The sequence below is a fragment of the Sporisorium graminicola genome, chromosome SGRAM_11 (assembly GCF_005498985.1).
Source record: "Sporisorium graminicola strain CBS 10092 chromosome SGRAM_11, whole genome shotgun sequence".
Taxonomy (NCBI): domain Eukaryota; kingdom Fungi; phylum Basidiomycota; class Ustilaginomycetes; order Ustilaginales; family Ustilaginaceae; genus Sporisorium; species Sporisorium graminicola.
The window spans coordinates 135061-160668 of NC_043721.1; the positions used below are offsets into that span (position 1 = coordinate 135061).

Genomic DNA, 25608 nt, shown 5'->3' on the forward strand with positions numbered 1-25608 from the left:
TTCGCCGCTCTCAAACGGCCGGCGTGCCTGCAGAGCCACTTTGTTTCTTTGGCCCAATCGGTGGAGGCCAACAGAAACTTGCCCGTGCCTGCGTAAGCTCCTTCCAAGTATCGGCCCGTCGAGTGAGTCCCCTCTGAGTCGCCTTGAACCGGAAAGCCCACGCGGCCCAAGTTCGCCTCGCGGATGCTGTTGCCAAAGCCTGGCGCGAGACACTAAGACCCTTGGCGTCATCTTCACTGCGGTCATCAAAGGTCTCGTGGCAAGCACTGATGTCACTCGCCACGGCAGCTTCTCCCGGAAAACAAGGCATCTTCGACATCCGCGAGACGAAGTTTTGCACGATTGTCGAGCTTCGCTACTGCGTCTATTCGAGCCTCCGAAAGCGTGTGTCTGGCCGTTCTTCAACATCAAGATCACCGATCTAACATAATTGAAAGTATTTTCTTTTCGGCCGAGAAGATTTTTCATGTAAAATCAATGGTCTGTGTCCAAGGCTTTTAAGAAAAACGCGGGGTAGTCGCATGCACCCTGCAGGATGATAAGAGCGAAAAGTCAGTGTAGAGTCGAGGCGAGGCGGGTAACCAAGGCTCGTCTCGCCGCAGAACGAGGGGATGATTGATTCGAGTACTGCGGATGAAGGTGGTTGTTGATAAGCGGTGTCAAGCTCAGCTGACGCTGCAGAATGACCCTCGCTCGCGCCACGGCCTTCGAATGCGTCGTGAAGCTCAGTTTGTCTTTGCCGCAGCCATAGCGACAGCGACTGCCGCTGCGGCGAACGTGCTCTGCCCTCTTTCCTCGTCACCGCGTTCGCGCTTGCCCCGTCTCGTTGGCACATTCCGCTGTGGTGAAATTCCGACCACTTCGCTGACACGACGAGCCCTTGTCCAGTGCACGGCAACAATCAGAAGCACAGCCGAGAACAGCAAGCCAATCAACCAAAGCAGAGATCGGCTCTGTAAGAAAGCCGTGACTGCGATCAGGGCTTCCTTTTCAGATAGCACTCAGAATAAGAGCCCTTCACCTCCTCTCGAACGAGCGAATGAGGCAGGCGTATTAACCGAAAAAGAGTCGAGCACCTGATCGCTGCCGTTTTTTTTCAATCTCTCCACGCCCGGATGGCTGCCTTTTTCGAGTGTGGGGAAAAGAGCGCGCGAACTGCAGTCACAAAATACACTCTTTTGATGCGTGCTACTGTCCTGCTTGCCTTGCCGCTGCTTAGCATTGTGAGACTCCGCTTTGGTTGGAGTTTTTGACTTAGGTCTCTCTCAAGACGACCATTCGACCGCGCTTCCTGATCTCTCTCTCTCTCGCGACCACGTCTTGCAACCACCTTCTGCACCTGATCAGCTCTTCTTTGCCTTGCTAGGCCGCTCGCTTTGCTCTACAGGGTGACCAACCGTCCGCTCCGAGTTCGTATCATCATCGCCACCATCCCCTCTCATTGACTGATCGGAAGCTGGTCCCGTATCGTAGCAACGTATCGGCGGACGAAAAGCTCCCGTCCAAATCCGTAACCCTGCACGTTGGATCGATCGCCAAGATGAGTGCGCTACCTCTCGCCCGCTCCGAATCAGCGGGCGCCTCGTTCGCTTCGGCATCACCTTCCACTTCCACTCCAGCCTCGTCCCAGCCTTCGTCAGCTCCCAGCCACACCAAAGTAGACCTACCCAACGAATTGCTTCGCCATATCTTCCTCTACTGCGATCCTGCTATGCTCTACACCACCATCCGTAGCCTCAACAGGGCTTGGAAGCATGCTGTGGAGAACGATCTCATCGCAACCCACTTTGCCAACAAGGATTGGCGAGTGGGTCTGCGTGTCACTCGCAAGCTGCCCAGCACCCTTTCGGAGGAAGAGGTCACCGAAGCTCAACGTCATCAAGCCGACGAAGAGCTGTACCGGCTGAACGTGCTCAATCGTGCGGGTGCGCTGGAGCCTTTCAATATCAATGCGCAACCGAGGACAGTAACACATGTCATTCCGCTTACCTTCAAGGCATACGACGCTGAAAATGTGTCGCTGCGCTTCGATACCGACTCGACCTGGCATTCGCTCTTCCAGGTGGCGCAGCCTGAGTCGGACGAAGAGGACGCCGCGCCCCGCAACGCCGCACCTGCCAACGTGGACAATGACGATTCTGACGACTCGAGCGCTGACGAAGACGACGAGACTGAACAGCAGGATGCAAATGAACCTGCACATCGTCTACGCGAGCGACAGGAAGACTTTGGAGCCGCTGCTGCCCGAGCACGTGCTAGGGCCGAGTCTGCTAGGCTTGAACTTGATTTCGGACTCGTCTGGCGTTTCCCAGACGACGGTCAGGACGCTGACGTCTACCAAATCAAGAAAGGTGATGCCGAGTCTTGGGGACAGCCGGATCCCGAGAATGGCTGGCTGAGCCGCTTCTACTGCTCCAACTTTGACACGGTCAGCTCGGCAGCCCCGTCGAGCGCGCCTTCGGGAAGCGCTTCGCCTGCTGTCCTCCAGTCGACGCCTCTCACGCGCAGGGTGCGCAGCAGTCGTCTGCATTCTTCTGTGGAAAGGCGCATGCACGATGTGGTCGATGACGACGAGGGCTTCTCGCCCGCTCAGATGATTTGGAGCGATGAGGGCCACGAGTACATGTCGCTCGACCTCTCGTTGGGCATGGAGTTCTTTGTACGCCGCTCGGCTCGTGCTAACCAGCTGGTGCGAAGGCTCGAGGCCGCTGCTGCTGCAGCTGAAGCGCGCGATGTTGTCGCTCAGCTCACGCGCAAGCTCAAGAAGGGCAAGAAGTCGGCGAAAAAGTCGGGACTGTCGAGTCTCAATCCATCCGCGGCTGGATCGGTGGCAGCATCGGGTTGGGCGACGCCCCTAGAAGTGGCGAGTCCACCGCCCTCGCGTATGACCGCCACCAGCGACCCTCGACGACGCGCCATGCAGAATGCGTTGGGCAGGGACATGCACAGGGGTGCATCGTCGTCGAGGCTTGCTAGTGGCAGCTCGCCCCTGAAAGACAAGGAGGCCGCCACAGACGACGATGCTACAGAGGAAGAGCAAGGTAGAAGAACACCCGAGCAAACAGCTTCAGCTCCCCATTTGCTCGCACCGTCCATGATGGCGTCTCGCTACAATTCGGTCGCGCCGTCCAGACAAGGCGGTGGCAGCGTCGGTACAGGCTCTTCGTACGGTACCAAGTCGCGAGGCGCCGGCAGTGGCAGTCGAGCGGGTGGCAGCAGTGCGCCTCGTGCCACGTTCCAGGCCAAACTGCTTCGCGCCGAGCGCATGCCTTCACGACCCTCCACGCCACCGCCAGCAGGCGAAGAAGAGTCCTCGGACTCGGCAACGGCCAACACGACGCCTTCAGATCGCGCTGGCTGGACGGGCGGCGACAAGTACGGACGTGGTGCGTATCGTTTGGCGCAAGAATGGTCGGAGGAGCTGGAATCCGACAAGTTCCAGGATGCGCTGTCGAATAGCGGCGTCACTACACCGGTCACATGGACGTGGTCGAGGTAGCCGAGCCCGCCCCCACCCTGCCACGTTGTTTGTTTCGGCCTCACCTTCCTGTCTCGTTCCTTGTTCGCCCTCTCATCTCTCTGTCCGCAATCTGTTCCATTCTGAATCAAATCAAGATCCCGCACAGGCTCAAAGAACTTTGTTCCGCTCCGGCTGGGTCACCGGGTTGAGTGTAGGCTCAGGAGACTCAAATTTGAGTTGACTACGCTGTCTGTTGCGGTTGACACTTGATCGTTGTTGTAGTCGGCAGATGGACTGACGTCTTTAGTCTCGGACGGGCAGAGTGAATCAGCAGGTCAAGATGGTGAGCGTGTGAGCAGCTTGGGAACATCAAGAGGGCTCCAGGTTCTTTACAACGAACCGTTCGAAAAACGGTTCCGGCGGTTGAGGCGGAGAGGTTGCAGTAGTCGATCACGAACTGTGTAGGGCATAGAGTGAGTCTGCAATTGACTATCGTAAAGTGCGCACGCATTGCACAGCGAGAAGTCGAATGAACAGCAGATGCGAGTGTTATTTCGGGGCCTATGACGACAGGCAAATTCGAGCGGTTGAGCAGTCCTTTTCGCAGTGCTTGCCGTCCGAGACACCCTGAACGCAGCAGCCGCACAGAGCGCATTCGCTCGCCGGGTTGCGAGTGGAGCTAAGCGTCACAGCACAGCCAGCACATCGAAAAATCGTTTTCATACACCAGCACAGCACACGGTGACACCACACTCAAACTCGGAAATTGGGCGTACGTTTGTCTCTTTGGTGGTCGGTGCTCTCCCAATTGCACTTTTTGCGCTCAGTCGCGATCTTATCTTGCTTCTCCTCCTTCACCTTCTCCGCACACGTTTGCGCTCCACCTTATTTCAACTTTTGTAAGTTGTCGATCTTGCAAGTTTCTACAACGCTCCGTCGATGCGGTCCAAGAAGCACGACCCAGGACAACCGTGCGCGCGATGTTCAGAGACTTGCCGAAATTTTGTGGTGGTGCAGTCCTAAGAATTAGAAGAAGACGGACAGCATTGCTCGAGGCCGATCGGATGCAGCAGCTCGTCTCGGCCCAATGGGCACGGTGAGCGTGAAGGGGCATCGATGCGGCCATCGAGCTCATTGGATGACTAGACGACTTGTGCTATCCAACTTGTGTGGAATGATCATGCTGACGACTTTCTTTCACCCGCCTGCTCCGGATACTTTCCATCCCACACGGCCCACTTGCACTCGCGCAGCAGACACATTCACCATGGCTGACCAGCTCACCGAAGACCAGATCGCCGAGTTCAAGGAGGCCTTCTCGCTGTTCGACAAGGACGGCGATGGCACCATCACCACCAAGGAGCTCGGTACCGTCATGCGTTCGCTCGGCCAGAATCCCACCGAGGCAGAGCTGCAGGACATGGTTAACGAGGTCGACGCTGATGGCAACGGCACCATCGACTTCCCCGAATTCCTCACCATGATGGCACGAAAGATGAAGGATACCGACTCGGAAGAAGAGATCAAAGAGGCCTTCAAGGTGTTCGACAAGGACGGAAACGGTTTCATCAGCGCTGCTGAGCTTCGACATGTGTACGTATCCTGCGAGCGAAAAGAGCTTCTTGCGTTGCCTGGACCACCGCATCTGCTTTTGACAGCAATGGATGGAACGGCAAGCGCAAGGGGCCCAAGATGGCTGTCCGAAGAGATTGAGAAGGAGCGCTGACATTCGAGCTAAATTAATCCAACCTTCCTACGATGTGCAATAAACAGCATGACCAATTTGGGCGAGAAGCTGTCAGACAACGAGGTCGACGAGATGATCCGCGAGGCCGACGTCGACGGCGATGGTCAGATCAACTACGACGAATTTGTCAAGGTAAGTTCCCCTCACATCCGCTCTGACGACCGCTACTACTTCGGCAGTCGGCCGGCTATATCGCAAGGAGTACTGACGATTGTCTCCTCACATTGTGACCGATTGGGACCGACAGATGATGCTGAGCAAGTAGAGGGATCAACAGTTGTCCTGGAAACACAATGGACCAGTCGTCCTGCAGCTTAACGAAAAAGTCGACAAACCTTCACAAAGAAGAACACAAACCAACGACTCGGCGATCGAGCTTGTTTCGCCTGCGTAGCCTCTTTGAAATACCACGCCGTTCATGTATGCTTTTGGAAGAGCGTTTGATCTTGCGATTTTGGTCTGGAGTCGACGTGGCACGAGGCGCACACTGAGTCTTGAAAGGCAGGCTTTCGGAAAGTGCTTCACACACGGCTAAAGAGGTCTATTCTGCAGCTAGAACCAGAATGTACAAAGGAGAGGTGTGTGAGTGTGGTGCGTACAAGTACAAATGCAAGGACAATATTATTCGACCTTCGTAGCGAAGCGCAGCGTAAGTTCGTAGATGGAAAACATGACGACAGCATTCGGCACGACTCGGAGCAAGTGCGCACTGAGTCCTCCATACAATGCAGCAAAACCTTCCTCTCTATACACGAGCTTGACCGTCTGCATCAAGCCCGTATACTTCGCCTTTTGCCCTGCTGGAGGCTGTTGTCGCAACCGCGTCCTCACCACTTCGTGAGGATATGTGAGCAGGCTGGCTACCAACTTGGCCACGCCCGCGGCGCCAATCATGCTCGACAACTTGCTAGTCACTTTGCCGCCTCTCGCCTCGTCCGAGGGAGAGGCGTTTTCAGCACCCATCTTCTTGAGCCTTTCGTAGAGAACCCACTGGATGGTTCCTTCAGCTACACCGAGGTAGCTGGCACTCATACCTTTGTAGAGGCCCTTGATACCTTCCTTGCGTACGATGTGTAGTGACATTTGCATTGAGTTCATGCTAGATCCAGTGGTGGTTTTGGACGCATGAAAGAAGGCCGGTTCGCCAAAGGCACCAAGTGACTTTTTGGATCGTACGACTGACGAGGCGGTGGAAAAGTGCACTACGCCCGGCCTGGCAGTTGTCGCTGTTGTGGTGGCAGCAGAGGAGGCCGCTGATCTGATAGAGGCGGCAGATGCTGAAACCGCGCGCTCGTTGTGACGCGAATCGAGTTGCAAGCGTGTCTTGACAACCCAAATTGGATTGGTTGCTGTCGCCGTCACCACGCCAGCCAAAGCTGCAGCGCTGAGGTGAACCAAGGGCGTCTCTTTACCGTCATTGAAGCGCTCTGCTATGAGCGTTTTTCCGTTGCCGTACGTGTAAAAGTTGATGGATCGTGCTGGGATCACACCTACCAGTGTCGGTCCTAACCCACGAAACAAGGCGCGTGGCCCTTCCGTGGTGCTGATCTCCTTGAGCAGATAGCCCGTCTCGACAAAGTGGTACGCCAAGCGGCGCGCGCTTTGCAATATCCCGCTCTTTTGTGCCGCTTTTGAAACAGCCTGTTTCTGTGATGAGCGCTGACGATACAGGTCGGATTGGAGCCGCGTCTTGACCACGTCCAGTGGGGATGTGATGATAGCTCCGCACATACCACCGGCCCCTCCAGCAACAAAATGCAGCCATCCCTTCGGCGGTACGAGCTTTTTTGGTAGTGACGGACTGGCCTCTGTAGATGAGGATGCGATGGGAAGTTTCGAGGAAGACGAAGCGACCTGTTGCGCCTCTACGATGCGCAGGTCCACTTGTGCGCCGGCGTTGCCCTGGTTGGCGAGGGTCCGAAGTTGGGATAACGAGAGCTTTTGACCGGATTGCGCCTTGGCAGAGGGCAGCAGAGGAGCGATGGTTTCGGTCTCTCCTTCGCCTGGACTCGAGGTGCCTGGATACGGCATTGGTGGTTATGGTGCCCCTAGCAAGCCTTGGATGGGTGCTGTAGCGTTCCGGTCCGGCGTTTACTATGAGAGTATGTCCATATGATCTGAATCAGCTTCAGACTTGGTGGTTCCGAATCTGATGGGCCTCTCTTCTCTGTGTAAGCTGTGTTCGGGAACCTCCGAAGAGCGCGAGATGATAGGACGATGGTGCTGCTAATGATGAAGAGCTGATTTGACAAGCTCGGATGGCTGGCACGCAGCTTTCTTTTTTCTTGATGTCTTTTTGCGGATTTTGAACTTTTTCTCTTTCCCACCTGTGCATTTTCCCGCATCCAGAACGTGGAGGTTCAGACTAGCCTGAATTAATCATCGTTACTAAGCTAGAGCTCTTCGTCTGCTCAACATGGACACGATGGCTGATTGGCCTCGTGTATGTCTTCGTCACGGCCGCTTCGCTTGTCCGAGTTGTCACGCTGCTGTGTTCGCAAGCATCGACCGGTGTCTTGCGAACCTCGTGCGACCATCTACGCTGTGGCCTCACCGGCAAATCGCTTCGCCTTGCCTCCATACCGCCTTTTGAGTTTCTGGCGAACGAGGACGCGCTCAGGAACCTGTGCGCCTGTGCCGCGGGTCAACGAGATGCTGCGCTCTGTGCAGGTTGTTCCTTGGCAAATACCCTTGTTTTGAGTCGCATGGACGGACGAGCTTGAAGAGGGTCTGGAACCGCAGCTGGCCGCCCCCAATATCAATTTACGTCTTCCGGCAGCAGCGTGCATCAAATTGACACAGCATTGAAAATGCCCACTCCAAGTGTGTACAATCCTGTTTTGGGTGTATTTTTGGGTGTTGGTCCCCTGACCCCTCTTCCTCTTGGCATTGCGCACAATCATTCCTCCCTGAGCAGTCCATCTCCTGCAATAATATTGTGGTACTTTCAATAGTATTGTGGTGCTTTTGTGTGTGTGTGTGTGTGTGTGTGTGTGTGTGTGTGTGTGTGTGTGTGTGTGTGTGTGTGTGTGTGTGTGTGTGTGTGTGTGTGTGTGTGTGTGTGTGTGTGTGTGTGTGTGTGTGTGTGTGTGTGTGTGTGTGTGTGTGTGTGTGAGAGAGAGAGAGAGAACAGGCCACATGTAAATTTGGAGTAAGACGAAGCCCAGCCAACTTGCTAAACAGTATTCTACCGTACAAGTCTCTTTCGGAGATGCTGGTCCGGGTCGTGTTGAGCTTCGTTACGAGCCAGTGAGCTAAGAGGCAAACAAAGGACTGGCCTGGCTGATTGCCCCTGTTAGTGTGGACCATTGGTAGCAACACTCTCCCTGATTCTCCGCTGGACACACGGCAACCTGAGCGACCTAGCATCGGAGCAACGCCTCTGCTCGCTTGCTTACGCCCAAGATCCACTCGCTTGCTTACGCCCAAGATCCACGAGATTGTATCGGGACGTACAAGCTTTTGAGCCGCCAAACGGCAACATCTGCACGTTCGTGAGCTAGTCGCCAACACTTCCAAGACTCGCCTTTGCACTCACTTATATCCTCGAACTCGATCGTGGCGAGATCGGAAACGGTTCCGTCACATGCTCGGGCGTGTGTTTGTGTGTGTTTGTGTGTGTGTGTGTGTGTGTGTGCGTGAGTTGTGTGAGTTGTGTGAGCTCGGATCGGAAAAATTCAGCCCTGAAATTGTCCAAAAAAGTAAAATCTATAAAAATCACACACACGCTCCTGTGCTGTGACGGTGAGACACTACTGAAAGCGGGGAGCGCGCCGGTTGCTCGCCGTCGGTCGATTCTCGCAAGTCCGTGTCAATCTTGGCTTTGACGAGAGGGAGAGAGAGTAAGAGCTGCGAGCTGAGAGCTGAGAGAGATGCGCTGCAAAATTCAACCACACTCAGACAGACAAACAGCCTGTCGAAATCGAGTCTCACGACGCAACTCTATGTCCATCACACCACTTTCCGCTGTTGGCTTTGTCTCTCTTCACTCGCACACACCCTCTTTCATCCAACCTATTACTCGACCTCTTGAACCAAACAACACAACATCACCCCTTCTCTACATCTCTTGGTTGATAGCCCTAGTCGTCGCCGCAGTCGTCGTCGCAGTCGTCGCTATCTGACTTGGCAAAAGTCGCCTGCATCTCGATTGGCCATCCTCTTGTCCATCTCAGAGAAGCTCCCGATAGAAGACGCGCCAGACCATCACCCGTACAACGCACCTTGTTTGCCATCGGAACAAAGTAATCCGGCAGCCTTTGTCTACACGACGTCGGATCTCGTCCACTTTCTAGAGTTCGGACATTCTCGCTTTGTCCTCCTTCGACTTGCTGCAGTCAGCTTGGCGCCCGGACAAGTTGGCAAGAGCTCAATTACATCCAGTACCCGCTCGTCACGCTCCTCTGCTGGTCTCATGGACGTCTGACGCCCTTGTTGCTCCAGTTTCACCCTCGATCCTGCTTACGCGGCCTCGCGATGCGGCCACGCTGCTGAACAACCTCGCCTTCTTATCTTGCACGATCGCGCACCTTTCGACGTAACGACCTTAACTACGACCCCCTCTGACGTATCGTCACTGCTCTTCTGCCTCTGTACCCTCTCGCTCCCAGCTCCATCCATGTTGTGAGAGCTCTGTACCTCAAGCAGATCGATACTGTACCAGACAGCTCTTCCTTCGCATCACCCCGCAACTACAGCAACCAGGCTCTCGTGCCGTTGACAGTTCCTCAGGCTACTGCTCCTACCGCTTCCATCTGACCGTGCCACACAATGCCGGCAGGAGCAGGACCAGGCGCGCCCCTCGATAAGAGGACCACCGCCTACGAAAACATCTTTGGCCGTCCAACAGCCAAACCAAAAGGCCCGCAGCCTCAAGCCTTTGGACAGCCTCACAATCCCAACGCCGGCGTTTTCCGTGCTCCTCCCAATTCGTACACCGTCAACCAACGATGGAATGGTGCACCTCCCGCCAACTATGGCGCTGCGCCCTATGCCTACATGGACCCTTCTATGGTGATGGCTCAAAATGGGTCAGCTCCATCTGGTGCACCTTCCTACTACCATTCCGCCTACGCAGCCGCACCACCTGACGCCTACGATCCACACGCCGACCGAAGAATCAGTACCGTACCTTCTCTTGCTGGCTCGGATCCCAGATCCTCCATCTCGGGCTTTTCACAGTACAATGGCCTTGCAGCCAGCGCAGCCGATGCGTATCGCGGGCCATCCACGTCCACAACACCTGCTAGCGCCTACGCAAGTCACTATCTCGACCAACAGCAATTTAAGGGCGCAAAGCCATCGTCCAACGGCGCCAACGGATCCAGCAACGCGACGCCCGCCCACGTCGGCTACTCGAACCCCAACGCCGTGTCTCCTCGTGCTTCGGTCGTTCCCGACGCTGGCGCCGATCTCACCTACGGCGTCGACCGGGTGACACTCGACTCAACCGACAGGCCACCACGCTTGCCCAGCTTCGAGGGCAGCATGCCTATCGAGCAGAACAGCTTCTGGTTTGGCGAAGGCGACTCCGCGCGCTCCCCCGCCAGCCCCTTGTCCGTTGCCAGTCGCAGACTCAGCAGCTTCGGATCGCAGGGCCAAGCCGCCGCTCAGCTCGCTGTCACCTCGTCATCCAGTGCCGCTTCACCACGCATCGATGCAGGCACGAGCTCAATTGCCAACGCAGACTCCAACTCGGCGAGCGTCGATGACAGGCAGCAGACCGCCTCACAAGATCAGGAGGTGTACTCGACTGGCTTCTTCGAAAATCTGCTCGGGACACGCTCGCCCGCTTCCTCGCTCTACGGCGAAGGGCGTCGAAGAGGCTCGGTTGAGTCGGACCGCCAATCGATTGTCAACTCGATCTACGCGCTACCCGGCGCTCAGAACGCATCTCGCGCTTTCTACGGATCCACCACCACCTTGCCTCCAAATGCCAGCGGCTATTTTGCTGGAGGTGCAGCCCTCGGCGGTATGACTCCATACAACATGTCGACGGCTGCCAATTCCAGCGTTACTCCAGGCGCTTCCTGGGATCGTCCTCCACGTACTCGCACCGCCTCGTCCGCAACACAGGCAGCCCAGGCCGCTTATGCCCCAGGCTACGCCAACCACCACGGCGGTGCCCAATCGCGGTGGGACGAACCTAGCGAGGCTTCGACCATCGGCAGAGGTGACTACCGCTCCCTCTCCTTCGGGCAGGGTACATCCCGCCCATCCTTTGGCGGCCCGGTGTCCCCACACGGCAGCATCGCCAGTGGGCGTTCGCCAGCTCCCATCGCAAGTCGACGCGGCCCCCTTGTCTATCCAGCCATGCTCTCCAAAGTCGCGGAAGCCTTCCGTGCGAGGGTCAACCTCTCGGAGCGTACCAAGGATGGCCTCACGTACAGTGATGCCTTTGATGGCCGCGAAGCCGTCGACAAGATTGCCTTTATCATCAAGACTACCGACCGCAATCTCGCCCTCCTGCTCGGTCGGGCGCTCGATGCGCAAAAGTTTTTCCACGATGTCACCTACGACCATCGATTGCGCGACTCTGCCTCCGAAATTTATCAGTTCAAGGTGCGCGTACCCACCTCTGGCTTTGGTGTAGAAGACGGCTTTGACGAGAGTCGCAGATCCTCGGCCGTTGCAACTCCGTCGCGAGGAAATTCCGGATCGAGCCTTGGTCCAACTGCGTCCATGACCTCCATGACTTCCAGCAAGCAGACTGCACTCACCTCGCCCTCACCCTCTGCAACAACGCCGGCGACCTCGATTTACAACGGCATCCAGTCCGGATCCGCCATTGAAGACGATGATGATGACGACGCGCTTCCCACCGGTGTCTTTACGCTGCTCACTGACTGTTACTCGCCCACCTGTTCGCGTGACCGTCTTTGCTACAGTATCGCCTGCCCCAGGCGTCTCGAGCAACAGGCGCGACTCAACATGAAGCCTCAGCCCGTCCTCCAGCGCAGCGTCAGCAGAGAGTCTCTCAATGATACCAAAGAGCGCGGTGCGCTCTGGGCTGATTCCGTTTCCAAAGAGGTCTTTGACAGCCTCGACGATATGGAAAGGAAGAGACAAGAAGCCATCAACGAGGTCATCTACACTGAACGTGACTTTGTCGCCGACATGGAGTACCTTCGTGATCAGTGGGTGAAGCCACTTCGTACATCGGACATCATTCCCGAAGACCACCGTGACGACTTTGTTACGCAGGTGTTTTGGAACGTGCTCGAGATTCATGCAGTCAATGCCAAGCTCTCCGAGCTGCTCACCAAGCGCCAGAAGCAGGGCGACGTTGTCGACCGCATCGGAGACATTCTTCTCGAGATGGTCCCGCACTTCCAGCCGTTTGTCAAGTACGGTTCGCACCAGCTCTACGGCAAGTACGAATTCGAAAAGGAAAAGTCGTCCAATGCCGCCTTTGCCAAATTCGTAGACGAGACCGAACGTCTGCCGCAGTCCCGCAAACTCGAGTTGAACGGCTACCTCACCAAGCCAACCACGCGACTCGCACGATACCCCTTGCTGCTCGAACAAGTCAACAAGTATACCCCAGAAGACCACCCGGACAAGCAGACCATTCCCAAGGTCATCAAGATCGTTAAAGAATTCCTCACAAAGGTCAACATCGAGACTGGAAAGAGCGAGAACCGCTTCACGCTCGCCCAACTCGATCAGCAGCTCGTCTTTAAGCAAGGAGAGGCCGTCGACCTGCGTCTACGAGATGAGCAGAGAGAGCTTGTCTTCAAAGGCCCGCTCAAGAAACGAGGCGGCACGCAGAGCGAATCCGCTGAGCTCCAGGTTTTCCTCTTCGATCATGCGCTTCTCATGGTCAAGCCCAAGACGGTCAACAAGCACGAGCTGTACAAGGTGTATCGCAAGCCCATCCCGCTCGAGCTCCTCATTGTTACTGTATACGACGAAGTTCCGACAGGAAAGGGCAGCTCGACCCGTCCCAAATCGGTCATGTCGCGCACCTCGACGGGCACTCGCTATAGTGGCACACCGGGCACTGCACCCAAGCAGGATGCCAAAACGGGATACGCGCTCACCTTCACCTATCTTGGCAAGAAGGGCTATTCGATGACGCTGTGGGCTAACACGTTTGTCAGCCGGAAGAAGTGGTTCGAGAACATCGAGTCAAGGCAAGAGATCCTGAGACAGCGCAGCAACATCTTTGATACCATCACTCTGTCGGAGAACTTTTTCCTCGGTCCGAATCGTGTAAACTGCTCCGTCCCCTTCGACTTTGGTCGCAGGATTATCTACGGCACCGACGACGGTGTCTATCTGTCGGACCTGCGGGAAAAGGCTCGACCGCCCACCAAGGTGCTTCCGCTGCCCGGTGTCACCCAGGTCGATGTGCTCGAAGAGTATCAGATCCTCATCGTGCTTGCCGAAAAGTCGGTGCACACCTTCACTCTCGATGCGCTGGACCCCTCCGATCCGATGGGCTCGCTCAAACGTGGTCGGCGCATCTCGTCGCACACGTCGTTCTTCCGTGCAGGCATCTGCTTGGGCCGAACGCTGGTATGTGTCGTCAAGTCGAGCTCGCTCTCCTCGACGATCAAGACGCTCGAGCCGATCGAGCAGAACGTGCGCGGCAAGAAGCAGCCGACATTCAAGAAGCTACTACAGGGAGGACAGGACACGCTGCGCGTGTTCAAAGAGTTCTACATCCCCACCGAGTCGAGCTCGATCCATTTCCTCAAGACCAAGCTTTGTGTCGGCTGCACCAAAGGGTTCGAGATTGTCGACCTCGAGACGCTCGATACGCAAGGCTTGCTCGACCCAGCAGACACCTCTCTCGACTTTGTCCACCGCCGCGAAAACGTCAAGCCCATTGCCATCTACCGCATTTCCGGCGTCTTCCTGCTATGTTACGACGAGTTTGCTTTTTACGTCAACAAGAATGGCTGGCGAGCCAAAGGTAACTGGATCATTCACTGGGAGGGCAACCCGACGTCGTTTGCCTACCACCATCCGTACGTGCTTGCGTTCGAACCGAGCTTTGTCGAGGTGCGACATGTCGAGACTGGTGCGCTCCACCAGGTCATCACCGGTGTCAACCTGCGATGTCTCTTTGCCGATGTCCCGCCACCCACGCCGAGTGTGCAGCAGCAGAATGCACAGGCTGTGGCAGCGATGCGCGCCAATTCGTTCAATGCGGCCATCATGGGTCCGTACGGTCGGCCCATGGCACCGATGCAAAACGGCATAGGCGCTCCGATGGCGTCTTTCCAGGGTGCAAGGCCTGGCTTTGTGCCTCCGCACGCTGCCAATGGAGCCATGGTGCCTGGAGCGCCTGGCGTCGCTGGCTACGGGACGGGTCTTCGACCAGGAGCACCTCCGCCGATGCGTCCGGGTGCAGCAGCGCCGTTTGCCGGCCCTCCAGGCTCACCGATGGTGCATCCGTCCGCAGCAGCACCCGGAGCGCCCTTCCCACCCGTCGCGAGGCCACAGATGCCATACGCTTTCGGTCAGGCGTCGACACCCCGTCCTCCACCGCCCGTGCAGCGCAACCCGGTATGGGAGTCTGTCGCCGCCAGTCGCAACCAGATTGTGTTTATCGGCGACACGACAGTGTTCTGTGTTCGTCTGCATACGGACAAGGACTCCAGTGGCGGGTCCGTCTCGTCGTCCAATTGACGTGCCAGCGGCTTAGCCTGCGAGTTGGGATAGGAGAGCGGTGGCAGTGGGCGGTGCGTTCTCAGGATGTCTATTCTTTTCGCTTGTACATCACGCATGCAATATCTTTTATTCTTTTGCTCAGGGGCAGGATCAAGCGTGTGAACGATGAGCGGGACTGTGGCTGAGGGCTTCGTTCATAGTGAGTGAAGTCCGTTATTGTTGAGGTTCGCGGTCGATCCCCTTGTCGAACATGTAAGATCGCAGAAAGGGAGTTTTCGTACGTGACCCTTGCATTGCCTCATAATCTCACACTCCTAAGACATCTCCAACGCTTACAAATGCCTTGGTCAAAGGATGGTCGGATTGGTCCGGAAATGTGTGTTGGAAATTCGCACGAGTCAAATTGTTCGGTTCCGTCACGGTCAGCCAGCTGACTGCGAAGAAAGGCCGAATCGCGGGTGTGTTGAGTTTATCGCCCGTCGTCGTCGTCGTTGTCAACGCTGTCCACCATCATCTATACCTACACTCTCACACGCACAGTATCACCGTCACGATGCGAGCTTCTCAGGTCACGTTCTCCGGGATGCCTACGGGCAAGAAATACGTAAGTTCAAGAAGCGACTGGAATGGTGTGGTTGCAGAAAGACGACGGTCTGGTTGGATCGCAGACGAGGTCGCAGGACGAAGATGCTGATGGCGAGGGAAGAGGAGAATGGACTTTACGTCGCTATGGTGGATGCATGAGGATAGCAAATGAGCTGGGTCGAAGAAGCTCGGATGGGAGGATGTAAATTGGCTGTACTCGGAACGAACAGCTACTGACAATCTGAATCTGTATCAACACTCTCTCGACCTCTATACCTACCTATCCGACTACTTCTGAACACGCTGCATCGTCGACGCATCTCACATATGCATCTGATTCGAAACCGCACACTCGCGGAACACACTCGATCCCGCACAACCCTAACCACTCTCAATCCGCATCCCATCGGCCCTTTCATCGTGGTCACAACCGTCCATCCTTCGGCTGCGACTCTTCGCACAATGACTCAATCATCCTGCGCTCCCCTACATGCGGCTACTTTTCACCGCCTCAATACTCTACCCACCCTCCACGGTATCCGCACGACTATATATCTCGCATAATAGATGGGTTGGTGGGGCGACTTTGGCGGCCCGACCCAGAGGGGAATCACCCAGTACGCGGTCTCACCATTCCAGCAGAACGCTATGAAGGGTGCCCTCCACTCGTACGTCTTCTACGGCTTCAAGCGCATCATGCAGCAGGCTCCTTACTTTGCCCTCCCCTTCGCTGCTGGTAAGTTTTCTCCGCAGTCTTCATCGTGGCTCGTAAGTCGTACGAACCATTACTGATGCTTCGAACTTTGTGGTTGTTGGTCTGGACAGGTTACGGCCTCATCGCTTGGGCCAAGAGCAAGAACGCCTACTACAACTCGAAAGCTGGTCACCTCGAGCTCGGTCACGACGAGTAGACGTGTGATCTGCGCCGAACCTGTGGCATTCACTCGAACTCGCAAATGGCATCCTCATTCCCTGACATTCTGTTTGCACTGTGATTGACCGGCATCGGAAGCGGGGAGGGCTGGGCTGAGAGCAACGCAGCAAAGATGTTCGGTTGAAACGCTCACAAGAACCAGACTGAAGGAGTAAACACGCTCGCCTGTGTGGCGGTCCGTTACCGCGCTTACGCTGCGCTTCTTGAGGCAACCCACGTATTCAGGCCCATCCAGACGCTTGTCCTAGTAAGACACTCCAAATGTCGTGCCAAGTTTGTCAAGTGAGTAAGTTAACTGGAGGTCGCCTCACAGCTTTTGCGATAAAAGTTGAGCCGATGTGCCGCGAGCAGGTTCGTTTGCATGTCAGCCTTGCAGTTGGGGCATCTCATTGTAGGCTCACGATGCGGTCACAAATGGCGGATGGCGTTATGCTTTTGCTGTCCTCCACCAGGTGCTATGTCGTGGTCCTTCCAGCGTTCCATGGGCAGAGATCATTGCTTGCGAAATCGAGTCATGCAACGCTCTCGAGTACCTCTTGGGCATGGGATCGGTAAAGCTCGTTGATCTGCGTGCTGCTAAAGAAGCAGTGGTTGTGCATGGTGCAACGCTCCAGAACGGCGGAGTTTGACAACAGGAAAGGCGTGAGCAGCCTCAAAGTGCAGCAGCGCCCTGGTCAGATCACGATCGACGCGTCCTGAAGTTGGCATAGACCATCTGCACTTTGCTCTGCTGTCCACGAGAAAGGGGGATGCGGCCGGGTCTCAACTCTTGCTTCCTTGGTTGACCTGGTCACGCACTGCTTTTCGATGGCTGTCAAGATGCGAGCTAATACCTCTAGCCTCGGTTGGCAAAGCCTGCCCAGCACATTTTTTGTAGCAGCATGGCTGATCTGCAAGTGTGGTGAGACGTGCATCTAAGTATGCATCCTGTGCTGGCTTCCGAGAGCAAGTCTGGTAGTGGAGATGAACAGACCTCCACAATGCGGTCGCAGGCCCCTTTGACCACTTCTGAGTCTGCTGTTTGATAACGTCGACCAAGGTTTGGCTGCAGGTATCGTTTCTGCAGAAGCCTTCTGAAGAAGGCTCGGAGGAGAAAATGGCTCTGAGGTCTGTTCAAGACCCATTGATGCGACACTTCCGGCTGGTGAGATAATTGCCCAAACTCTTCGTTTCTTCAAAGGCACAGTTGAGTCGCCTGGTCTGAGCCTCAACGACCTCCGGTGTGATGGCACTGTTGGCCATCACGCAGTCCTGCGCCGCCCTAACGTCCAGGCGACGCGTACTGATGTTGGCAGAGAACTCGGAAAAGTAAACGGCCAGTCACAAGATTGGCAAAAAAAAATATTCCCTGCCGGGGAATCGAACCCCGGTCTCAGCAGAGCACGTTGCGTAAACTTTACGCACGACTGAAAGTGCCGTATCTTAACCACTAGACGAGCAAGGAAGAACTCGTTGCTTTTTCTGTGTGAGTGGCATTGCGGACCTATATACCACATCCGTTTTTCAGAAGCACGGTCGGTTATTCCAGTCACTCTTTTGCCTTTATCGCACTTTTTTGGACGTGCACGACACCCTTCTGGCAGAAAGTCGTTGTTGGTGCAAGCCCAATGGCACAGACTCGCTCTCTTTCTTTCCCCCTTCTTCTCCGATCCCTCGCTCGTTTGCGCCGTTTGTGCATGGAGAACCACATTAATGATGCAATAAGTAAATTACAGAACAATATGTGACGAACCGTAGCCTCTTGCATAGGGGCGGCAAAGGAACACTGGAAGCCAGCAGCGAAATCGTCGCCTCGACGCAGAGCGCTCTGCAGACTAGGTGGAATGACTCTCAGCAGACTTTGATCCGCAGCGTAGCTCGGTGCATGCCGTAGACTCAGCATGGATGATCTCGTGATGGCTTGCTCTACGCTGTACCAACGCATCACAAGACAAGAACGGCTGTTGAGTATAGCTTGGTGCGAGGTGAGTTCGGATATTCAAGCCGAAGAGGCCGTGTGGAGGCAAACCTCCTGTTCCGCTTAAGCCCCAGGCTTAAACCCGCGCGCCGAAAGTGTCGGCGGCGTCCTCGCACAGAACCTCTTGGAACACACCATCGTGCATGCGAAAGCCATCTATATAACAACGTCATTGAGGCATTCGCGGCTACCTGTTCCAAAACCTCTTCTTAGCCATCTCGTCGACTGCTCGCAACCATGGCCGCTGTACCTGTCGCTGGCGTGTACCGCAACACGCTTCTCCAGGCGGTCTACTTTGGACCTGGCACGATCGCCACCTCTCTGGCGGCTGCGATCGAGACGCTCAACCTCAAGAACAAGAAGGCCTTCATTCTCACGGGCAAGAGTCTGGCCACCAAGACCAAAGTCGTCGAACGTGTCCAGGAGCTCCTCTCTGCCAAGGGATACTACAGTGGCGAGACGTTCTTCGACATTGGCGAGCATGCGCCTGTGGCCGGCATTCGCGAAGCTTTAGAGCGCATCAAGCGATCCAACGCAGATGTGATTGTCGCCATCGGTGGTGGGTCGCCTATCGATGCGGCCAAGGCTGCGTCATTCTACCGTCATCAGGAGGAGTACGGAGAGGAAAGTGCCAGGAATCCGATGACGCACCCGGACCTGTTTCTTCCCACGATTGCCGTGCCCACGACGCTGTCCGTGGCCGAGACGACGCAGAACGCGGGGTTCAAGTCGGACGATGGCCACAAGATCGGTGTCTCGTCCAAGAACCTCGTGCCGCGCGCCATCATCTACGACGCCGAACTGACGCTCGACACGCCGGAGCGCCTGTGGCTCTCCACCGGTGTGCGTGCTCTCGACCATGCCGTGGAGTACGTGTATCGTCCAGACACGCATCCCTTGCTTCTTCCCAGCGTTCAGTCGGCGATTCGTGATATCTTTACATACTTGCCTTTGAGCAAGAAGGACGCCAAGAACCTGCAAGTAAGGCAGAAGCTTCAGCTGGCCTGCTTCAACTCGCTGTGGCCTGAGGCAAGGACAGGTGCTCTCGGCCTTTCGCACGGATTGGGACACAAGCTCGGCGCCACCTACAGCATCTCACACGGCATTACGAGCTGCCTCACTTTGGGCGCAACGGTTCGCTTCATCGCCAACTGGAAGGATACGCCGCTCCTGCATTTGCAGAACCTGGCAGACACGCTTTCCTTCATCCCTGCGCCCTACAACCCTGCGCCTGCTCCGCTGGGGGCCCCCGTGGGTGCCAACGGCGCGGAACCGTCGCAGGACGAGATCAAAGCGCTGCGCGAGAAGGCAACGCTGGTCGGAGACGCAGTCCAAAAGCTCGTGGACGATCTGGGACTTCACTCGACGCTCAAAGGGTGTGGTCTGGGTCCCGAGCAGACAGAGATCGTGGCGACCAAGGTGACGGGGGAGGACAAGAAGGGAAGCGAGTACTGGCAGGGTGTCAAGGCTGTCCTGGACAGTGTGTACGATTCGCCGCCTCAACAGCGGCTGTGAAGACGCTCAAACAAGCCCGAACGTTTTCACGAATTGTAACAGACTCGCAGACTCGAAAATCAAGTTGGTTGCTGATGTGATCCCGAGTGTGCTTCTCCAACCCAATCTCCACTGATGCTGCGTTGAGCTTGGGTTCTGGCTTGCGATCATTCATCGTCGAGATCCATACCGTCGTTTGCGGTTTTGCTGGAATGCGATTTCCTCGAGCGCAACGATTTGAGCCTCTGCTCTTGGGTGTCTTGCACTTTGCTGTCGATCGAAACGCCCTGTGTGGCTCCTGCCTGGGACTCTTCTTCGAGCGTCGCAACGGGAGGCCTGTCTTCATCCTCGTCGCCATCGCTCTCATCCGCGCGCAGCTTGAGTCGACTGCCTCTCTCGGTCTTGCTCGGCTTGGAAGGTGTTTCAACCGCCAAATTTGAGCCTTGGTCTGACACTCTTGGACGGATGCCCGTTGCGCCGCTGTTGTTGAATGGCGAGCTGACGGGCACGGAGCTGGGACGCCGAGAGTTGAAATGACCGCAGTGCGGGCAGATGTACTGCAGTTCATTGAACTCTTCCTTGAGTGCTAGACCGTTGTGTGTATGACACTGGGCGCAGATCAATGCGTACTTTTGCTCCGGGCCTGTTGCGGAAGGGTCGGCGCCGAGGATGGCGTCGGCGAGCTTGTCCATCCAAGTCTTTTGCATGGGAAGCATGGCGGCTGCAGGCAGTGGCCGAGGCGGTTGCAAGACGTTACCTTGTTGTCGCATGAGCGCCATACGCTGTGCTTGAAGTGCTTGCGCTTCTGGGGTTGTCGGTGCGGGTGCAGAGGGTGCAGCGGCTACGTTAGGGCCGGGACGATGGGGAGTAGTATGGCCGCTGCTGGTGGACGCAGGAGAGGAGGTGGAAGCATCCTTGGAAGCGGGGGAGCCTGCTTTGGAGCCCGGCTTTCCCTTTTGCGGTGTGGAAGCAGCAGCAGGCAGGCTACCTTTGGGTGTAGCCTCGTCGTACTTTTCGAGCAGCGTGCGAAGATGGTCGTACTTGGTAGCGCGCTTGATCTCGTCAATCTTGTCGCGCTTCTGCCTCTTGAGATCGATCAAGTGCTTGTCTTCCGCAGCGCCGATCCTCCTGTACCACCATCGGACGATCCTCCGGGTCGAAATGATGAGCACGGGACTGCCTACGACTGGTACCCAGACGCCCAACATCCTGGTAGTCTTCCATCCTGCCTGGGGATCGTAATGGCGTGACCTGCGTAGAGAGAGAAGCCCGAAGAACCAGCACACGAAGGTATAGATGGCCCAAAGCAGGAAAGCCTGCAGTGTGAGTGTCACTGAAGCTCGTCGCTCGCGAATGCGGATCTGGGTAAGACGAGATTGGACATCTTGGATCTCGCCTTCGAGTTGAGAGAGGACGGTTTCGTAGTCGGTCTCGCGATTGCCTCGCTTCCACGGCAAGAAGGAACCGCTGACTAGCGCGTTGAAGACGCCCATTGCGTTGAGCTACACCTCAGAGTGAGCAGCAGAGCGTAAACCGTCGGAACGGTGCGAGAAGCGATGATGATGGACGAGCATTGAATGCACAGCGGTGCCTGCGTGGAAGGCTTTGGCGAATCAACTCACGCGAGGCCGTTTTTGTCGTGTGCGTGCGTGAGTGACGCAACTCAATCAATTTGTGAATTTCCACGTTGGCTCAGTGCTACTCTCCACGCGCACACACTTCGAGTTTTGAGACTAATTTTCTCCGCTCGTCGCAGCCGGCTCGGCGGCTCGGCGTCGAAGCACACAGAAGACCCAGAGATAGACACTTGGCAATGCGCAGTCGAGGAGAGAAAGGGACAAATACTATCAGATTGCTGCGGCAATACGAGTAGACAGGTATACAAGGCACTCAAGCGTCAAAGACCAGTCGCGCCGACAAGGGCAGCGAGGGACCGAGCCGATGAGCGATGCGAAATAGAGAGAACAGTACGGGACGAGGAGTGAGAGACAAAACAACAAGGGACACGATCGATCGACTAGTGGTACATCTTCACATGGGAAAGCAAAAGACGGCGGCAGTATGCACTGCTAGACCGTCACAAAGCAAAGGCAAATGTGAAGAGATCCGATTAGGATCGCTCGCCGCGGAGTCGGCGAGCAAGGGCAATGTCCTTGGGCTGGATGGTAACACGCTTGGCGTGGATGGCAGCCAGGTTGGTGTCCTCGAAGAGAGAGACGAGGTAGGCCTCGGCGGCCTCCTGGAGAGCGCCGATGGCAGACGACTGGAAGCGGAGGTCGGTCTTGAAGTCCTGGGCGATCTCACGGACGAGACGCTGGAAGGGGAGCTTTCGGATGAGGAGCTCAGTCGACTTCTGGTAGCGACGGATCTCACGAAGAGCGACGGTACCGGGCTTGTAACGGTGGGGCTTCTTGACACCACCGGCGGCGGGAGCCGACTTTCGGGCTGCCTTGGTGGCGAGCTGCTTACGGGGAGCCTTACCACCGGTGGACTTTCGCGCTGTCTGCTTGGTACGAGCCATCTTGCTGTTGGGGGTTGGATGACAATGGTGATCACGTTGAACGGAAGTGGGTGATGGTGATGACGAAGGCAATGACAGTGATGATGATGGTGGCGGTGGTGAGGGTGACGGCGGTCAAGTATGCGTGGATGGTGGTATGGCGAGCAGAAGAAGTGCGAGGTCAAGTGCGGAAAGGAATAAAGCGATGCGGGGGAGGCGAACGCACAGTCGGAGAAATTTCGGATCCGAAAACGAGGCGAATCGCAGTGACACCACCAGACAGAGAGATGACCCAGACGATACGAGGCGGTGGCGGTGACGAGAAACAAGGCACGAGAGCAGAGGAGAGGGGTTACGGGACGAAGAGGCCGGCACGAGAGCAGTACGGGAAATTCGAGCGAAAATCGAAAATAGAACGCGCGGTCGGAGGGGAGCGAGCAGGGAGGGGAGAGAGGCGCGGAGTGGGTGGTAGGGAAATTCGCCATATCAGAGAGGCAGCGCAGCGAAAGGATCAAAACAAGGCATCCAAGGCATCATCGTAGCACGACATCAGCCCATTGTATCAAAGAAGCAGGAGACAGAGAGAGGAGGAAGACAAAGTTCAGGTCAGCAGCTAGACCTAGCACGAAACCACGGATCTCGTCCGGATGCGCAAGAAGCGATCCAGAGGCGATCAAAGAGATGCAATGAGATGGTGGCAGTACATACGTTCAAATTTGCTTGAGGTGATGGTTGTAAAAGAGGAAAGGGGATCGAGGGATTGGAAAGGGGAAGGGGGTCTCTTTATACGTGATTTTGAGGGCTCAGAGGGACGGGCGAGGGTCTTGCGACGGATCGTGGAAGCGTAGGATGCGCAGCAGAGGAGGAAAAAGGGGGAACAAACAGACTGACTGATGTGGCGGGGGGCGACCGGATGAGGTGCGAAAAGCGATGGGTTTATTGTAAATCCAAGTTGGATTCGACGGGAGGGAAAGGATTGCGTTTCGGTCGGATCGATGTTGTGTTGTGATTGATGTTGTGCGTGCTGTGAGGGAGCCAGGTGCGCGGGCCGTGGAGGCGCTGGAGAGGTGACGAGGTGATGGACGATCTATTTCGGATGGAAATACGGCGAGATTCGACTTTGGGGGTGAGCGAAAAGCGTAAGGTCGAGCTAGAACGAAAGTGGGAGAAGGGTCCGTTCGGACGTGTGAAGGAGAAAGACGAGCGGGTTCAGATTATGATTGTGCGTTGGCGTCGAATCGAGACAAGGCCTCGTTGTCAGCCCGCTTAGCTCTCTCGCTGGCTTTGGTCGGCCGGCCATGTAGGATACAGTTTTTAGCTTTGCTCAACTAGCTCTGCCGCGCACCTCTCAACGTCGATTGCATCCATAGCTCCCTCTAATCCATAGCCTCCTCTAATCCATGTTGCAAACGCAGGTCTATCTTCTCGTTCCGTAACAGTGATAAGCAGCCGCGCGGTGAATGAGCTCCGATCAGAGAAAGGTTGAGATCCAGAAGCTAGTGAGTGGAGCGGCGGTGGATGTCAGTTTGACCACACCCCCTTTGCGGACTCAATTCGCAGCAAGACCTTGGGTTCTGCCTTTGACAGCAAATCTGAGTTCACTCCTAGCCGTTCGCAGGGCCACAGGGTGGTGTCGTGAGAGTCCGAGTAGCATTCAACACCTCGACATGGCTCTGATGCTCGGATGGGCGAAGGAGCTTAGAGTGGTAGCAGGAGCAGGCACCACCATTAATAGGCGGAGACGGGTCCAACGCGACTCTCAGCTGCGCTTATGCAAGTCCTCTCGCACAAACCTCTCGCTCGAACTAGCCTGAGCAGCCAAGCGAGAGTGCAGCTCAGGTCGCTTAGGCTTCGGAACACTCCGTACAGAGCTTGAAAAGCAGCTTATGAAGTTGGCGTTTGAAGTCCTAGCTGATCCTCAGCGCGTGGCTCAGTCGTCCAGATCATTATTCAGAATACTCGAACGGCGCCGCCAGACACACGACGCGCGCGTCTTCGCTTCTGTTTCGCTGTCCGATGGCATATGGAGACCCCCACGCAACCTCTCCTGCTTGACCTAGACGGAAAAGTTGAGCGTGAACAGGCAGGAGAAGCAACCGGTGCGGAGGACCCGAGATGGAGGAATCGCCAAGAAGCAAAAGAAAATAAAAGGGTGGAGGCGGATGATTCGGTTGGAGGGATGAGGCACTGGAACAGTATGCGCAGAGCGGCATGCAAGGCGAAATTCAACCAGACACATGTCATCTTTGTCCCCGCAGAGCAGGAGCGCCACCCCGGTAGACTGCCAAAAGAAGGATCGGCGGCTTTCATTGCGAGCTGCATGCGAGGGCCACGCCAGCTGACAGAAGAGACGCCTACTGCCGAGCCAGACTGGCTCTAGACCAGTCTGCTAAATTTCTGCGAAATTCAATTTCTTTGAAAAAAGATCTCGACAAAAGGCCCTGGACCAGAGGCGAGAAACTCCGGGCGACATCGAAAAAAGGCCGGGCGCCCTCGCGTGCGGGCTGATATTGAGATCTAACAAGCCCAGAGGCGCCCTCGACGTAACCCTCAAAAGTCCTGACGGCCGAAGGCGTATCGACGACCCGATTCTCGCTGACCTGACACAGTCGTCTGGTCGCAGAGCGATAGGGAAAAGGGCGAACGCATGCGTTTTCGGTATCGTAGGCGTTTCGAACCTTGCTGATGCGATCATCGTGATCGGCTCTCCTTTGCACGTCCCTATGCTTCCAATTGCACCTTGCATCTGAAAAGCGCTGCACTCTCCCTCATCGCCTTCGGCAATCGGAAGAGAGAGTTGGCGACCGACCAGCCTGAGTACTGGTGATGACGACTCGAAATGGGATGCTCTGATCGGGTCGCAGACCAGAATAGGCGGAGTAGCAACTTGCGACAAGAGGAGGTGTGAGACAACTGGAGGCGAGCAGGCACGCGGCCTGTGTCTTCGATTTGTTTTTTCCTTGACGTGAACACAAAGTGCCTTTCGTGATTTTCGCAGAAACGCAAATTCGAAGTTGGATCTCGCCCAGGGACGCATGACTTGGCACGACCGCTTCCCTGCATCTAGACGCGGATGCAAAAACGAAAAAACAAAGCTGCCTGGGTTCCCTTGCCTCGTTGCGGCATCTCAGCACGCGCGACTCGTTGAAGCGGTATAATTAGGGACGCATGTTAGACTCTTACATCTGCGGCTCAGGGCATTGTTCCTGCTACCTTCCTCCGGTGGTGCAACGCAGTAGCAACGCAGCACGTCGACATCAACTGGGGCATACCTTCTATTACGTGAAGAGGACTGCCATGGGGCGAGAGC

The 25608-nt window shown here is 56.0% G+C and overlaps 8 protein-coding genes across 8 annotated transcripts; 5 read left to right on the forward strand and 3 right to left on the reverse strand.

Moving 5' to 3' along the window:
- Positions 1-1540: 1540 nt before the first annotated feature.
- On the forward strand, positions 1541-3499 carry EX895_001346 (uncharacterized protein; the record flags this gene model as incomplete). Its single annotated transcript, XM_029881945.1, has 1 exon — positions 1541-3499. The coding sequence occupies one exon, from the start codon at positions 1541-1543 to the stop codon at positions 3497-3499; it is 1959 nt and encodes a 652-aa protein (XP_029741546.1).
- Positions 3500-4727: 1228 nt separating this feature from the next.
- EX895_001347 (uncharacterized protein) lies at positions 4728-5472 on the forward strand (the record flags this gene model as incomplete). The annotated part of the gene is made up of 3 exons (XM_029881946.1): positions 4728-5053; positions 5234-5339; positions 5455-5472. 3 exons carry the CDS (start codon positions 4728-4730, stop codon positions 5470-5472), a joined length of 450 nt encoding a protein of 149 aa, XP_029741547.1.
- Positions 5473-5828: 356 nt separating this feature from the next.
- Positions 5829-7238, reverse strand: EX895_001348 (uncharacterized protein; the record flags this gene model as incomplete). The annotated part of the gene is made up of 1 exon (XM_029881947.1): positions 5829-7238. One exon carries the CDS (start codon positions 7236-7238, stop codon positions 5829-5831), a length of 1410 nt encoding a protein of 469 aa, XP_029741548.1.
- Positions 7239-9977: 2739 nt separating this feature from the next.
- Positions 9978-14846, forward strand: EX895_001349 (uncharacterized protein; the record flags this gene model as incomplete). Its single annotated transcript, XM_029881948.1, has 1 exon — positions 9978-14846. One exon carries the CDS (start codon positions 9978-9980, stop codon positions 14844-14846), a length of 4869 nt encoding a protein of 1622 aa, XP_029741549.1.
- Positions 14847-15381: 535 nt separating this feature from the next.
- EX895_001350 (uncharacterized protein) lies at positions 15382-16324 on the forward strand (the record flags this gene model as incomplete). The annotated part of the gene is made up of 3 exons (XM_029881949.1): positions 15382-15432; positions 15981-16149; positions 16239-16324. The coding sequence occupies 3 exons, from the start codon at positions 15382-15384 to the stop codon at positions 16322-16324; spliced, it is 306 nt and encodes a 101-aa protein (XP_029741550.1).
- Positions 16325-18541: 2217 nt separating this feature from the next.
- EX895_001351 (uncharacterized protein) lies at positions 18542-19819 on the forward strand (the record flags this gene model as incomplete). Its single annotated transcript, XM_029881950.1, has 1 exon — positions 18542-19819. One exon carries the CDS (start codon positions 18542-18544, stop codon positions 19817-19819), a length of 1278 nt encoding a protein of 425 aa, XP_029741551.1.
- Positions 19820-19965: 146 nt separating this feature from the next.
- Positions 19966-21291, reverse strand: EX895_001352 (uncharacterized protein; the record flags this gene model as incomplete). Its single annotated transcript, XM_029881951.1, has 1 exon — positions 19966-21291. The coding sequence occupies one exon, from the start codon at positions 21289-21291 to the stop codon at positions 19966-19968; it is 1326 nt and encodes a 441-aa protein (XP_029741552.1).
- A 617-nt stretch (positions 21292-21908) lies between these two features.
- EX895_001353 (uncharacterized protein) lies at positions 21909-22319 on the reverse strand (the record flags this gene model as incomplete). Its single annotated transcript, XM_029881952.1, has 1 exon — positions 21909-22319. The coding sequence occupies one exon, from the start codon at positions 22317-22319 to the stop codon at positions 21909-21911; it is 411 nt and encodes a 136-aa protein (XP_029741553.1).
- Positions 22320-25608: the final 3289 nt, after the last annotated feature.